Source organism: Staurois parvus, unplaced genomic scaffold (genome assembly GCF_062004578.1).
Source record: "Staurois parvus isolate SC_StPar_1 unplaced genomic scaffold, SC_StPar_1.0 ptg000071l, whole genome shotgun sequence".
Classification (NCBI taxonomy): domain Eukaryota; kingdom Metazoa; phylum Chordata; class Amphibia; order Anura; family Ranidae; genus Staurois; species Staurois parvus.
Window position 1 is genome coordinate 820,573 of NW_028317867.1, and position 16,998 is coordinate 837,570.

Consider the following 16,998-nt stretch of genomic DNA (forward strand, 5'->3'; position numbering starts at 1 on the left):
ATATCACACTGATGGGGTTACCCTCCTCTTAGTACATATCACACTGATGGGGTCACCCTCCCCTTAGTACATATCACATTAATGGGGTCACCCTCCCCTTAGTACATATCACACTGATGGGGTCACCCTCCTCTTAGTACATATGACATTATTGGGGTCACCCTTCTCTTAGTACATATGTCATTGATGGGGTCACCCTCCTCTTAGTACATATCACATTATTGGGGTCACCCTCCCCTTAGTACACATCATACTAATGGGGTCACCCTCCTCTAAGTGCATATGACATTGATGGGGTCACCCTCCCCTTAGTACATATCACACTATTGGGGTCACCCTCCCCTTAGTACATATCACACTATTGAGGTCACCCACCTCTTAGTACAGATGACATTATTTGGGTTACCCTTCCCTTAGAACATATGACATTGATGGGGTCACCCTCCCCTTAGTATATATCACATTGATGAGGTCACCCTCCCCTTAGTACATATCATTGATGGTGTCACCCTCCCCTTAGTACATATCACACTGATGAGGTCACCCTCCTCTTAGTACATATCACATTATTGGGGTCACCCTCCCCTTAGTACGTTTCACATTATTGGGGTCACCCTCTAAGTGCATATGACATTGATGGGGTCACCCTCCCCTCAGTACATACATATCCCACTCAGGGGTCTGGCAGCTGCATGTTGTGTGTGGATCATTCGTCACAAAGACTGGAGAACAATGAGCGATCAAAGGCTGCGGGGAGTGTTGATGGCAGTCATGCGATGTACTGATCAGGAATCCCATTGTACACAACCATGTCCCCCACTGACTGTGCATGTCAACATTACACAACATACAGACCCAGGAGAGGGGGCGGGCCAGGAGAGCTGCGGAGGACTCCGATTGGCTGTCAGGACAGAAGAGGAGGGGCCGTGCTGCTGCCCGTGCTGGAACAAAACAAGCGGCTGTGCGGCGTGTAGCTCAGATGATCCTAGAGCTGGGAGGAGAGGAGGACTTGGGGGCAATCATAGGCACACCGTCCTCACACACACCATACTCAGTCACACCATCAGCAGGCACAGCCATCCCATCTGCAGCCAGCACAAGTCTGTAGGAACGGCACCCTTCCCCCATCTCTGCAAGATTCCACTACTAGAGACTGGCAGGATGCGTCTGATCCAGAACATGTGCACCATAACCGAGTGCCCACCGACCGCCAGCACCGACTCTGCGGGCACCAGCAGAGTCATCAAGATCGCTGTGATCGGGGGCAGCGGAGTGGGCAAGACAGGTGAGTCACTGTTATTGCTGCAATGATGTTTGTGTAGCTCCCTCTAATATATATTTGTATAGAAAAAGTGCTCAGAAATCTGATCTATGAGCAATACATTCCCTGATGCCATCTAGATAGTTGCATATATATATATTTATTGTCATTCATTTATTATTTAACATTTATTTATATATATATATATATATATATATATATATACATTTTTTTTAAATTCTACATCCCCCCTCTGCTTCTGATTGTTCTGCGCCCCATTGAAGGGTGCCAGCACATACAAATCCCAGGAAACCTTTTCCTGAATGAAATAGCCTTTGCAGCAGAATTTTTCAATGAATCTGCCCATTCTGTCCAGCTTAGTATTATAACACCGAGTGTTGTTAGTTTTTTTTTTTTTTCATTCACATTCAGAATGCATTCTTCAGCAGATGTAAATAATAAGATCACTCATTTATGCCCAGCATGAAGGTGATGGCGATTTGTTCAATAATTGCCTAGATAATGACATAGGTTGTACTCGTGTCAGTGGAATTGTTTGACGTTAATGGCATCACCCCAGCCATTTCTATGTGAGTGCCCTGCTAATTGTGGCAGTGCCTGTGCTGGGGTATTGTCATGTAAAACAATGGCTGTATGGAGAGACACCACCTGCAGCTCGCCCACTTCTAGAAGGAATCTGTTGATGGGGTAGAGGAGGGGGAAGCAATGTTTTCCAATCAGCTTACCATTCTCTTGTTTCTTTCCTTGCAGCTCTTGTGGTCAGATTTCTCACCAAGCGCTTTATTGGCGACTACGAAAGAAATGCAGGTAAGGACTGTGGATTTATGGATTGACTTGCTGCTGTTCACATCATGATCAGAACATAGAATGCAAGCTAACATATGTCTGACAGCTCTGTATGTCCCCCCCATCCATTTCACCTTCTCTAATGAACTGTGCCTTTGTTTTCTTAGGAAACCTGTACAGCCGACAAGTGCAGATCGATGGAATGAATCTCGCCATCCAGGTGCAGGACACACCAGGTGTTCAGGTAAATCCACTTTCTGATCTCCAATGTCACAATCCCTGCTAATCCCTCAGCTGTTCATGGGGCACAAACTTGTAATTAGTTCCATCAGTCATTCAGTGTCAGCCTGTTGGTGGAATAAGGTTGGCTTGGCTGCTGTTCTATTATTTTAGCAGAACACATAAAAGAGAGCTTTATTGCTACAGCGGGTTGCTGAGCTATGTGTTAGGTGTCCTAAGAAAACAGTTCAAGGAGTTGCAAGCCTCTGCGTGAGAGTACTATAGGTGACTCGCTGAACTCTTGAACTGAATCCAACTGCTGTAAATGGTCTGGAACTGGGGACACGTATAGGCTCATTTCTTTGCCATTCTGTCTAGTCCTCCCAGGATGGCTATGTGCGCTCACAGAAATTTGTCTAGTTACAGCAGTTGAGAATGGGCAGCTGTCCAGATGTAACTGCTTCCAGCTTATATCTTCTTACTTTCCAGACTTGCTGTCTAGCCAGCTCATTTCCCTTCCTGCCCCACTACAAAGTCTTTCACTCTCCTTGCTGTACATTCCTCCTGAGAATAGAAAACTCGGCTGTATCTGATTCCAGATTCTGCAGCTGCATCAACATACATTGGGTTAGGAGAGTGAAGGAGTAGACAGATTGATATTGCATACATCTTCTACAGCACTTAAGTACTTTTGGAAATGGTGTCTCAGTGGCACATTAGAAAAACTGTTTCCTCCAAATTGTTTTACCAGGTCACCTTATTTTATGTTTTTTTTTTCCTTCTCCAGATACATGAGCAAAGCCTGGAGTGCAACGAGCAGCTTAACAGGTCTATCAGATGGGCAGATGCTGTTGTTATAGTTTTCTCAATCACAGACTGTAAGAGCTATGAACTTATTAGCCACCTCCACCAGTACGTGCGCCAGCTCCACCCTGACAACAGAGTTCCTATTGTTATTGTAGCCAACAAAGCGGACCTGCTGCACCTCAAGCAGGTGGAACCACAGCATGGACTACAGCTGGCCAACATGCTGGGCTGCACATTTTACGAAGTCAGCGTCAGTGAGAACTATATTGACGTATACAATGCTTTTCAAGTACTCTGTAAAGAGATCAGCAAGCACCAGGCCACAAGCACGCCGGAGAAGAGGAAAAATTCTCTCATCCCACGGCCAAAGTCTCCAAACATGCAGGACTTGAAAAGACGCTTTAAACAAGTCCTGTCTGCCAAAGTGAGGACTGCTACATCTGTCTGAAGAACGTCTGCGGCAGCTGTTGTTATTTGTTCTTCCAGAGAATAAAAGAGAGCTTGTGAAGGTGCTAACATGGATTAACTTTGACATTGCTATCTGTGAGGCAGTACAGACATAAGGAGAAAGAGTGTTAAAGTGGCATGGAGGAGCCAAGCTGAACAATGGATTAAGTGGCATATGGACATTAATGAAAACGTTTCAGGAAGATGACCGGTTGCAGTGGCATGGCTACCTAAAATGTGGGATGAAATGCAATGAACATTTTGTGGACTCATAAATGGGATTCACACTAAATACTATTGTTGTGGGAAGATGGAGTAGGAAAACACCCCCCTTTTTCATTTTACCACAATGTAAATGTCATACCTGTATTCATATGTCCAGCAAAGTGCTGTTTTCAGTGGATGAATGTCGCAATGTCCATAGGAAGATATTCTGTCTGGCTGTGGTACTATGACAGTGGACAGATGTGGCTTTGACTCATAACATGCCTGCTATAAGTGTGGGCATATTTATGTGGCACCACATGCAGAGTCTTCAGGGCAGTCTGTCTGTAAGGCATTATGTAAATGTGCTTTGTATCTGCACTTTCCTTCCTTGTGGTAAAAGTCGTGTTCTGGGGGGCTTTCATCTTCAGACATTTGGGGGCGCTATGTTTCATTTTGATTTTACTACAGGAGATATGTGACCGATGAATCATCGGTGTCTCTGAGTTAGCCAGTGAAGATCAAGGTTGAGGCTGACAGATTTATGAATTGCACTTTAAAAGCCATTTGTGCTTTTTGCTTTGTAAATTGTAACTTATTTATTTTTGTGTACAATAAATGCCCACAGGGCTAACTTTTTAACCAACGCTTCCTTTATTTTTATTGTTAACTTTGAATGATTATTGATTAAATGGGGTGAAACTGAAATTCATATTTGTATATGATGCCATTGCCTTCTTGCTTATATAGAAAAAATACATTATATATTAAACAAATCTACAAGACACGGGGAGATTTACTAAAACTGGAGCAAACAGAATCTGGTGCAGTTCTGCATGGGAGCTAATCAGCTTCTAACTTCAGCTTGTTCAATTAAGCTTTGACAATAAATCCTGGAAGCTGGTTGCACTCTCCAACTCTTTTGCGCTCTCTAGTTTTAGTAAATAGCCCACACAGTGAATATAATGCCCCTTTTAATGACACAGTGAGCTAAAAAAGTGGCTACCACTGGATATTCAGATATTTTTTAACATCCTGGAATCCCAAATATTACTCAGCATATCTAAGCAAAGATTACAACCATCAGTCTAAAATCTATTATGGGTTTTATACAAGTACAATCAACACTTGTCTGTTGAAGTAACACCAATAAAACATAATTTATGGTTAGTTTTTATGATTTAGTGCAGTTTGTCCAATTTCTTTCCCTTTGTGAACAAAGTATCTTTAGGCACAGAAATATCCATACACAAAAGTATCAAGTGCATACTTGTTGATGGCTACAGTATGACCTTCATAAAACATTTCTTCTAAGGTTACTGGGTTTCTGCTAGGCTCTATTGCCAGTGTCCGTGACTCAAGACATGATAAGCACACAGCCAAACTGAAACTGTTGTTTTTTTTGGCCTTTCATATTTTATCATAAGTGACAAATTGAGGGCTCCAGGCAATGCTCAAGTCATGGGTCCCTTCTTTTTTCAAACATATTTAGCTCTGAGACTAAGATCACCCCTGGTATAACACACTATAAAGCCACCTATTTACTTTAGAGGTGACCTGTCTTCCATCAGGGTAAACCACAGAATATTCCATAGCTTTATATGCTTGCATTAGCAGCATACATAAGTTCATGTCAATTGAGGTGGCCTTTAACAAATGTGACCATAGTCTGTCCAATCCACTTATTCATCAATTCTGTTGAATCTCTGGTTAACAAAAAGCTGCACATTGACCACACCACACGAAACAGGATTTTCTGTTCTGCCAGAATTGCAGGCCAGGAAAATGGTCCCAGATCATGTGCCTTCAAAAATGGTCAGGAAAGTTTTCAGAATCGTAACCTGATATGTTCTCCTTCAGGAATCATTTGTAAATTTGAGCCCCCCAGGCTTTAGCACTCAGGTATTTGATCAAGGTATCTAATCTTGCATGAGGGCACCTTTGGTATAGGTGAAGTAAGGTGATCAAAGGTTCACTTGGGTACAGGTTCACATTAAATAACCCCTCACATCACTAGAGTTTCTTTTTCTCTTATCAGTGATTCATTAAAAGCTTCCTAGTCTAGAAAAGAAAGGATTCAAGCACATGAGCACATATCAGAAGCCCATCCTCCATTATCTGTGTGATGCCAAAGAAATGATAAATCAATAGCACCACTGAGCATTCCTTTTTGTCCATCACCCTCACCAGCTCTGTATCCCTTATCAAAAAGTCTACTAATGAAATGTGACATTGTAGTCTCATCACTTCTTCGGATTTGGCTTCCATTCTGGTCCTATTTTGGTCTGGTGTACAGAAGAACCGAGTAATGTCAGCTACCTAGTACACTACATATTTATAGGTGCATATACAGTAAACTAAGGTCCAACTCCAGCCCATGTATTTACAGGTTTTTTTTTTCAGTAAGGTCAAGCAGCGTAAAGACTTCAGTGAATGTACTGTGTCCCTGTGGTGGAGATTTAATCTTTTTATTTTTGTCCCTGTGGCGACAGGAATAATGTGGTTGGCACTGGAACAGTAAGGGCTCTTTCACAAGGCAGCTGGGGAGCAGTAAAAACAGGTGACTGAGCCATGGTTTTATGCCACTTTCACACGGGTCAGATCTGGTTTTGCTCAGCAGGGGATCTGTCTGCTGATCAACTGCTGAGCTGACCGGAGCTGCCAGATGACAGGTCCATGTCTGCTCTGAATAAGACAGCTTGTTCTCTTCTATGGGCAGTCGGATGTGAAGGGACCAGCTAGCCTTTTACACCCAACTGCCATCCAATCAGATGGAGAAAAAGAACAAATCTTCCTTCCGTTTGTTTTTGCCAGATCAGTGGTCTGTTTAAATGGACACAAGTCCATTTACATGTGATTGCCCTTAGGAGAGAATGGAGGGTCTGGTCAGGTCCACCTGAAAAACAGACAGACAAACCCAACTGGACCATCCGTGTGAAAGGGGCCTTACTGCTTACCAAAATTTTATTATTACAGTTGGGCGGGGCTGTACACACCCATTAAAGTCAATGGAAGCGTGCCAAAACCATAAGCCAAATGCTTGGCTAATACAAAATCCCCCTTGGGATTAATTAAAACTAAAAACAGGCATTCAGGTAGTTGCAGGATCGCCTCCTGAGTGTCTGGCAGCCCTTGCTATACTGTGGTCCACCTTGATTGCTTTTCAGAGGGTCTGAAAGAGCCCGGAGACACAGACAGTAATAGTGAGCTGACAGTAGTTCTAACACTTACTCTGTTTCAATAATAAAGTCTATTGTTGTAGTCTGTGTCCCAGTAGGTAAAAGTATGATCCCTACCTAAATATCCAAAACAAAAAAGTTGTCCTTTACCAAAGCAGGTGATCATACCTAACACGCCTAATTTGCAGAAGAAAAGTGCACAGTCCATACCTTGTTAATGAATCAGTCAATATTTGGTGAGCCCTGCTTTCTGAGTGCTCATTTGTACAGAAGTAGGGTGAGCTGTAAAACAGCCTCTTTGTGGTGGGTGTGGAATGCAGACATACAATTTAGCCATTATACACACTATGATTAATGAGAACATTAAATATCCAGTAATCAATACTATGCAGAATACACTTTAAGGCTTTCATGGTAACATCTGTGAAGCAGGTGATCTCCTCCATGTGGCTGTAGAAGGCCCAGCACATCTTCAGAGTTCATGCATGCAATAGAGTTTAGCTTTTCTTTCTCTTTGATCAGCTCACACTAAAATGATCAAAATGTTGCTTTAAAAAGTTACACTTATCCACATCATATTGTCTGGCAGGTTTATGACCCAAAGCACAAGGTATAGGAGAGACAGGTATACATACAGATAATAGAGGCAGTGGAGCTGAATCTACAGATACATGAATTATAATACAGAATCTATAGACACTTTCAGAGCACTGACCTTTTTCTAGATACAACCAACTAACTATTAAAATTGCTTAGTTTACTTAAACACTGTATTATACACATTTACATTTTTCTTTCAGAAAATACTGTTTTTGCCTTTTTTTTTTTTTTTTTTTACTTTTCGCCCAATTCCTGTATCCATGCACTCAATCCAGCATAAACTGCACAACATTGCTCTGGACCACCTTCCTGAGAGTGACAACAATGGAAAATGCCTGCACAATGCGTGTAAACATGGCTGCATGCAACAGAGTGACAAAAAGAAGAGCAACTGGGAGACAGAGAATTGTCACCCTATAGCAAGAAGTGTTTATTTATTTATTTATTTCAGGTACTTATATAGCGCCATCAATTTATACAGCGCTTTACATATATATATATTGTACATTCACATCAGTCCCTAACCCTCAAGGGGCGTACAATCTAGGTCCCTAACTCACATACATACACATACTAGGGCCAATTTAGACAGGAGCCAATTAACCTACCAGCATGTCTTTGGAGTGTGGGAAGAAACCCAAACAGGCACAGGGAGAACATGCAAACTCCAGGCAGGGGGTGACGTGGTTGGGATTAGAACCAATGACCCTAGTACTGTCAGGCAAAAGTGCTAACCAGACCTTTATGGCAGAATCACCAGGTATTATTTTAAAGCTGCACTTTTCTAAACATTAAAAATGACTTTTGAAATTTTTTTTACAAAGTTTAGTGTAGCATAGCTAGTAGTAGGTACATTAAACTGGTCTTGATTTGTAATGCTGAAGGCATTTTATTCAAGCCACTGTATCAGTTCTAGTGAGTGTCAGGAAAATACCCCAACTTTTTTATCCACGTAGATAATACAGACACCTTAAAGCCACACTCCAGAATTCCAGTGTGATTATTGGCAGTTTGGCTTTCCAAAAGGCTTCTGGGAGAAATAAACCAATCAATTCGGACATTCATGGCTGAAGACTGGCACAAGGAAGAAGGTACCAGCGCTGACAAGAGATATCACATGCATTGGAACCTTGGTACTTGGGCACGTACTGCAGACTTTAGTTCCACTTGAATTGTCAGTGCCTCCAAGTTCCACCCTTTTATGTAGAGTTTTTAAAAGGAGTGGCTCAGGTGAACTATTATAATAGCTGAGGAGCATTAGAACATGAGCATAAATATACTGAAATGTGATTAATGTACAGCAGGCAATAATTCTAGTATAATCCCAATCAGATGAAATTTCAGCAATGCTCAGTATGTTCTACAGGGGTGGAGTTCTAGCCACTAGATGGAGCTGCCTTCAGATCAGGCAGACCTGCATAATACACAGAAGACTCAAGATAAGAAAGTGATCATTTCCCTCAGTGTGGCTGTGTCTCAGCATAACATTACAAGAAATAAAAAACAGAAATTCATGCAAAGTTCATTCATAAAACATTGATTTACATGTCTGGATCTTCTGATTGCCATCCCATACAGCTAGACCTAAAGCAGATCTTCTCACTTAAAATATATTTCTCCTGTTTGCTTCCTCCCCTGTCACTGTTAAAAAAAAAAAAATCCAAGCGCTTTATTTCACAGTACTTGCTCCCACATCCTATTTGTTCACCAGGTCAAGGAGGATGACTAGCCCTTGGTTCCTATAATCTCTTGGGGTACACATCTCACATTCTGGGAGGCTACAGGACCAGCCTCCCCACAGTCCGCCATCCAATGCATATGCAGCAGCAGAGGGCAGCTCAATGATTACGTAGTCAGAGCCTGCTCATAAATCAAAGATGGCAGTGTAGAAGAACAGAATCAATGTGAAAAATTGCCTTTTTTTTTTTAAAGTATGTATTTCTATATTTGTAGCTGTTGACTTTCTGTTTTATAAAGGCCAGGTGAAGTTCCTCTTTAATTCTTCCCACTAAAGTCCTTTGGGCTGATCGGCGGCCCCCATTTATATCTATTGGGCATGTAATATTGACAAAAATGTCAAGTATAGGACATCAGGAATCTAAGATGCAGTATATGGGTCTACATCATACTATTGTTGGGAGGATCTGAACTCACAGCTTTTGTGAAAGCTCAAAAAGGCAAGCAGAAGTCATAGGACTAGTCACAAGTATTATCTATAGGCTCTCTGCAACTGATCTTTTCCCCATTAATTACTTTGTTTCCCACACTGTGTCTCTGGTTGGTGAATGATCAAGAAGCAGCAAGAGAGGTGTAGGAAGCATAGAATGAATGAAATAAGAGGCAGATTGAATGAAGTAGAGGCAGGAAGAAGCATACAGTGCAGATCCAAAGGTACAGCTTCCACTCCAGCAAGGAAAACAACGAGCAGTGCGACACTGGCATCACCAAATCTTACTCCATATCTTGAGAGACCAAATCCAGCCATAGATGGTTTGACTCTTGGCCGGTTCAGAAGGGACCGGTCAAGATTCAATCCATGTGTGGGCAGGCTGATTGTGCCCAAGTCAATCGCCCCTGCCCCTGTGGTTGCAGGAAAGAAAATTGCATCATCTATGGCCTGCCTGACAGAAGAAGCAGTGCCCACACTACCAATATATAGCTATAGGGTTTATTTACTGAAGCTGGCAGGTGCAAAATCTAGTGCAGCTCTGCATAGAAACCAATCAGCTTCCAGGGTTTTTGCCAAAGCCTAATTGAACAAGCTAAAGTTAGAAGTTGATTGGCTACCATGCATAGCTTCACCAGATTTTGCACTCTCCAGTTTTACTAAATCAGTCCCTGTGAGTATAGGCACACTTATACACCACTTCTATTTTTTTTTAAGACATTTTAAACATAAGGTGGATTGTTTTTAGGCACAATTAACATTTCTAGATCTTCCATGTAAGTTAGCAAATCTTCACTTTTTTGAATTTCAGACAACTTGAAGAAATTTGTGTGAAAATTAAGACATTGTGTGAAAATGCAGGCCAAATGCAATTTGGTCATTTCCCTATATTGTCAAATGCTTTGGAAAGGGGGATACTGTATAACAAATGCTGGTATATAAATACAATTAATTTGCCTTGTCAAATTCATGTACGGTCCTAAATGTTGCAGTTTTTTTAAATGTTTTGAAATAAGTTACTTTCTTTTAACTTTTTTTGGTTCTCTATTTCATATAGAGTATATTGCAAAAACAGGCATTGTATTTTACATCAGTTTAGCATCACTATTTAGATGCCTAACAAGTAGGGAATTTGTTGGGTTATTTAATACTAGAGAAAGGTTATGGGTCAGAGGTTAAGGTTAGTGCTATGTTTGAGAAATGCATTTATGGTTAGACTTTTGGATAAAAATTTTAGGGGAGATGTTAAGATTAGGTGTTGGGGATCAGATAAGAGTGAGGTTTTGGGGCTAGGGAAAACGCCATTAAATTTTTATGTAGTAGATTAGGTGTTATTAGGAGCATATAAAGCATTGCATCCTGATCAGCAGATCACAGGTCCAATCTCAGGCCCCTGCAGACTGTCAGTGTAGCTGTCTGCCCGAACATCGTTGAGGCAGGCAGTTACTGAATGACAAGAAGGATCAATGAACAACCTAGAACACTCATCAGTGCCCTGGTAGTTCATTGAGAACTACAAGCCGTCAGCTGCAATGGCCGATGGTAGTTGTAGCTCTCCCATTCACAGAACTCTGTGAATGAATGAAGCGGCTGGGTGGAGGGAGCCCTGCACATCTATGTTTTTTTAAAAAACACAATAATTTAGTGCAGATATATTGTGGTTGCCTTTCAAAATTAATGGCCCAGCAATGCACCAGCAACAACCTCCTGGAGCAAAAAAAAAAAAAAAGAACAAAAAAAATCATGCACCAACTGTATACATACATTACCTACCAAAGTGACTAGTTTGCATAGTTCCTGTTAATTTTTCTAAGATCTATAATTGTTATTTTGTATTGTATGACTTGAGAAAGAGCAAAGATTGCCCTACGTACTGCATTTACGACTAATCATGTTTATAGTGTTGTGAGAGGTCGATTAACTAAAGGAGTAGCAGCAATCCTATCAATACAAAAAATAAATAAATTCACTTTCCTCACACAATTGTGTATATAGGCCCAGTTCACACTTGTGTGGGCTACGTTCTGCGTTCATTTCAATGGATTTCCCTACTCACAGAAACACAGGGAAGTCCCAGATCCTTTTTGGAAATTGCGCCAGATTTGCATGGTGCTGTGGAACCATGTGGTTTCCTGCATGTCAAACCATGGGTGTTTTGCTGATGTGTGACCCTCGCATGTCTGTTAAACAGCAGTGTGTTTCCCATGCATGTCAGGAACACGCATGATTGTGTGCATGTTCCTGTAATGCAACAGTGTGAACTTAGCATTAAAGTGAACACAGGTTTACATTACTTTCACCTATTAAAGTGCACAGCATATATTCTTTTGTTAAACTCCTTTGTGTTCAATGTCAAATGTGCTGTAGTCTAACTTTGGATTTTTTCTTCTCTTCTACTTTGTGTTAGAGTGTCTGTATATGTTTGTGTGTATATTAAAACACATAAAACACTTGATGACACATACAGTAATTGATATTTATGAATTTTTCTCTAGCCATATTCATTATGTAATACTCATATCATTTACAGGTGCAAAAAGTTTTGGTAAAATTTGAGCTTTGACATGTACAGACAATGCTGTACTATCTCCTCTAGTTAAACTATGGTCGGGATATTAAACTGATTGTTTTTTGACAGTTTTGTCAGACAGATATCCTCAAGTTCCTCTGCAAATTTTTCTCCGGGGATCTCTGTGGCTCCTACGTTAATTACTATTACAGAATCAATGGACAGGCTTCTAAAAATGTAGCCAAACTTTCTAAAGCTGGCACAGTCATGTGTTCTATGATAGATCAGAATGTATCTACTGCTGCTTTCCAGCAGAACATATCTGGCAATACCACATATGAAAGTGTTCTGTACTCCAGAGGTTATGTCTCCTGGCAGAGGAACCCCTATGCAGAGCCCAGACTTTAACAACATGGACCTGAATTTTCTTTCCATCACTGCAGTTTAAGTAGAAGGATCCTTACAATGCCATTGAGCGATATTTAAGCTAAAACCAACGCAACCTTTACCTTTATTAGGAACTAATAATATACCTAACACAAGTATAAAGACTCCTATTTTGTGGTGTAACTACAAACAACAGGACACCATACAAAATTTAATGGGGTCTGCCCTCTCAACATACCATCTTTTCATTGAAATCGCTGGGGTCCTTGCATTTTACACCCCTAAAAACAGTATCTTTTACCAATACTGGTCAGTGGCCTATGCTATGGTGCTCTGTGGTGTATGCATCCTTATTTTCATTTCTCTAACACTGAAAGCCAGTGGATGCCTCCCCTAAAACACCCCCAACCCCTGTGTATAGGTGGAAATACATAATTATGGAATCCCCTAATAAAAGCTCCTTATATTGGTGATCAGTGTAAATTTTCCTGCTACAAAGGTGGTCAGTGGGACAAAGAGTCAGCTAATGGAATAACATTTGTGTCAGTGGTACTTTACCTGGGGGAGGGCTTGATATTTTCATTGGCCCTATTGCTGACTCTGCTGAGTGATATCAACTCATTTAGGGATTTTGTATGCATTCACTGTGGAACAGCCTGCAGCATGGAAGCCAGCAGAGCCTCAGGGCAAGGTGCTAATTCAGCAGGTTGGACTGGGCTGGTACATAGAGCTATGCGGAGCTATTTGCCCATCCCCCTTCATAGCCTCTGAGAACAACCATTCTAGGTCCAACACCAGCCATGTGGTCTGCTGTGAACGATGCCCGACAGTGCTGCTGTTACTTACCTCCTGGTCTGAAAATTGCTATTTACCTGGCTGTCATGATGATCCTGCTGCTTTGATATTTTAAAGATGAATTCCAGGTTTAGATATTTTATTCATATTTACATTGGTCCAGTTTTGACCAATGTAACTATTCATGTTCTATACCTGGCCAATGCCCCTGGAAGCTGGAAATCACCCAAGTAGACACCACTACTCCAGTGATCTCCACTTGCTTCTGGTTCCTGTGCAGAGTGGCTGGCCTTAGGCATTGTGAACACAGCAGGCTGGCCACACAGCAGGCTGGCCACTCAGCCTGGGCACCATTCAGAGAATGCTTTACTTTCTGATTGGACAAGGTGGTGAGGCAGGTTGGTGACATCAGCAAATTAGGTGCACGGACCTTTCCCTGACCTCTCTAGCTGGCATGCTTGTTCTGGGTTATAAAGTTGCCAACCACATAACATCCGTTATATGCCAACAAAGTGTATTTTCTGTGCCAGATCACGTACCTACTATGTAACCTGGCACTTCCAGGTAGGGGACTCGCGTGCACCAATGGATAACCGATGACACTAGCTAATCGGTGAGGAGGAACACAGAACAGAGCTCTGCATATGTAAGCTCTGTCCTGTCAGTGGGGATATGGCAGTTTTTGTTTCCCTGCAAAGGGAATAAAAAAAATGTTACATCTCTTAGTAAAAGCAGCACACACATAAACACTGGTTAGGCACACATTAAACCCTTTGATCACCCTAGATGGTAACTCCTTCCCAGCCAGTGTCATTAGTACAATGGAAGTGCAACTTGTTAACACTGATCACTGTATTAGTGTCACGGGTTTCCGCAAAGTGTCAGTTAGTGTCAGACTGCCTGCCATACTATCACAGTACTGCTATAAGTCGCTGATCACTGCCATTGCTAGTATGAAAAAAAAAATTCCAGTATATATACACCATAGTTTGTAGACACTATAACATTTGCTTTAACCAGCCTGTTGGAATTTTCTATCAAAAATATGTAGCAGAATATATATTGGCCTAAATTTATGAAGAAATGTTTTTTTAGGATTTTTTTTAGCAAAAAGTAAAAAAAATATTGTTTGTTTTTCAAAATGTTTTGGTCTCTCTTCATTTATAGCTGAAAAAATAAAAAACCCAGTGGTGATCAAATACCCCCAAAAGAAAGCTCTATTTGTGGAAAAAAATGATATAGATTTTGTTTGTGTACAGCGTTCCATGACCGTGAAATTGTCAGTTGAAGTAACAGTGCCAATAAGCAAAAAAAAATGGCCTGGTCATGAAGAGAGTTAAATCTTATGGAGGTCAAGTGGTTAAGTACCAGGGGCGGATTGACCATTTGGAAAGTCAGGCACCGCCCGAGGGCCCGGGGTCAGTAGGGGGCGCCATGAGATGCCCCTGGTACCTCTTTCATAGGCTTTTTTGAGTTTGGGCAAGGACACAGGGGCCCCATGATCCCCTATTGCCCGGGGGCCCCATGAGTTGTCAGTCCGCCCCTGTTAAGTACTGAAGCCAGGGATATTACATTTATTAGTATATTTCAAAGGAGGCTAGTATGGCAACGTGTATCTTTCACTATATAGGTGTTCTTCAAATCTGTGAAGTTTAAAGGAGTTTTTAATTAATTTTCAGGCAGGTGACCATACAGTGTTTGCATGGCACCTGGTGTCTTTGGCTTTGTTGGACTTGTTAAAATGTAAACAGTGTATGCATCATATTGGATCTATACATACATCAGAGAGAAATGGCTTGGAATGGGAAATACAAGGGGCAATTACCCTGGTCCTACAGTGAAGGAAATAAGTATTTGATCCCCTGCTGATTTTGAATGTTTGCCCACTCACAAAGAAATGATCAGTCTAAAAATCGAATGGTAGGTGTATTGTAACACTGAGAGACAGAATAGCAGCAAAAAATTCAAAAGAAATGCATGTCTAACAAATTATGCACTGATTTACATGTTCATGAGGGAAATAAGTATTTCATCCCCTATCGTTCAGCAGGAGTTCCTGGCTACCAGGTGTCTTCCATACAGGTAACAAGCTGAGATTAGAAGCAGTCTCTTAAAGGGAGTGCTACTAATCTCATTTTGTTACCTGTATACAGTGAGGAACAGAAGTATTTGAACACCCTGCGATTTTGCAAGTTCTTCCACTTAGAAATCATGGAGGGGTCTGAAATTCACATTGTAGGTGCATTCCCACTCTGAGAGACAGAATTTAAAAAAGAAATTCAGGAAATCACATTGTATGATTTTTAAGTATTTGAACACCTGAGAAAATCAGTGTTAATATTTGGTACAGAAGCCTTTGTTTGCAATTACAGAGGTCAAACGTTTCCTGTAGTCCTTGACCAGGTTTGCACACACTGCAACAAGGATTTTGGGCCACTCCTCCACACAGATCTCCTCTAGATCTGTCAGGTTTCGGGGCTGTCGCTGAGCAACACGGAGTTTCAGCTCCCTCCAAAGATGTTCTATCAGATTTAGGTCTGGAGACTGGCTAGGCCACTCCAGGACCTTGATATGCTTCTTACAGAGCCACTCCTTGGTTATCCTGGCTGTGTGCTTCGGGTCGTTGTCATGTTGGAAGACCCAGCCACGACCCATCTTCAATGCTATGACTGAGGGAAGGAGGTTGTTGCTCAACATCTCACAATAAATGGCCCCATTCATCCTCTCCTTAATACAGTGCAGTCATCCTGTCCCCTTCGCAGAAAAGCACCCCCAAAGCATGATGTTACCACCCCCATGCTTCACAGTAGGGATGGTGTTCTTGGGATGCAACTCATCCTTTTTCCTCCAAACACGACGAATGAAGTTTAGACCAAAAAGCTCTACTTTGGTCTCATCTGACCACATGACTTTCTCCCATGCCTCCTCTGGATCATCCAGATGGTCATTGGCAAACTTCAAATGGGCCTGGACATGTGATGACTTGATCAGGGGAACCCTCCGTGCAATGCATGATTTGAAACCATGACGGCGTAGTGTTCTATCGACAGTGACCTTTGAAACTGTGGTCCCAGCTCTCTTCATGTCATTGACCAGCTCCTCCCTTGTAGTTCTGGGCTGATTCCTCACCTTTCTTATCATCAGTGATACTCCACGAGGTGAGATCTTGCATGGAGCCCCAGTCCGAGGGAGACTGACAGTCGTCTTTAGCCTCTTCCATTTTCCAACAATTGCTCCAACAGTTGATCTATTTTCACCAAGCTGCTTGGTAATTGCCCCGTAGCCCTTTCCAGCCTTGTGAAAGTCCACAATTTTGTCTCTGGTGTCTTTTGACAGCTCTTCGGTCTTGCCCATGGTAGTAGTTGGCGTCTGACTGACTGTGGGGTGGACAGGTGTCTTTAAAGAGCTCAGACAGGTGCTACTAAGTTAGATTAATGAGTGGAGTAGAAGTGGACTTTTTAAAGGCACAGTAACAGGTCTTTGAAAGCCAGAATTCTTGCTGTTTCTTAGGTGTTCAAATACTTATGTTCAGCAGTGCAAGACAAATAAATTCTTTAAAAATCATACAATGTGATTTCCTGAATTTTTTTTTAAATTCTGTCTCTCAGAGTGGGAA

At 41.7% G+C, this 16,998-nt stretch overlaps 1 protein-coding gene across 1 annotated transcript; it reads left to right on the forward strand.

Annotated features, from left to right (window-relative positions):
• Window positions 1-1,028: 1,028 nt before the first annotated feature.
• Window positions 1,029-4,387, forward strand: RASL11B (RAS like family 11 member B). The gene is made up of 4 exons (XM_089669241.1): window positions 1,029-1,285; window positions 2,033-2,089; window positions 2,236-2,312; window positions 3,075-4,387. The coding sequence occupies exons 1-4, from the start codon at window positions 1,162-1,164 to the stop codon at window positions 3,540-3,542; spliced, it is 726 nt and encodes a 241-aa protein (XP_089525367.1). The 5' UTR covers window positions 1,029-1,161; the 3' UTR covers window positions 3,543-4,387.
• Window positions 4,388-16,998: the final 12,611 nt, after the last annotated feature.

Bases quoted from the DNA above. Each gene is read 5' to 3' on its own strand.
- RASL11B (XM_089669241.1), top strand. From the start codon at position 1,162: ATGCGTCTGATCCAGAACATGTGCACCATAACCGAGTGCCCACCGACC. The intron at 1,286-2,032 runs GTGAGTCACTGT...CTTTCCTTGCAG, and splicing joins CAGCGGAGTGGGCAAGACAG to CTCTTGTGGTCAGATTTCTC. The intron at 2,090-2,235 runs GTAAGGACTGTG...TTGTTTTCTTAG, and splicing joins CGACTACGAAAGAAATGCAG to GAAACCTGTACAGCCGACAA.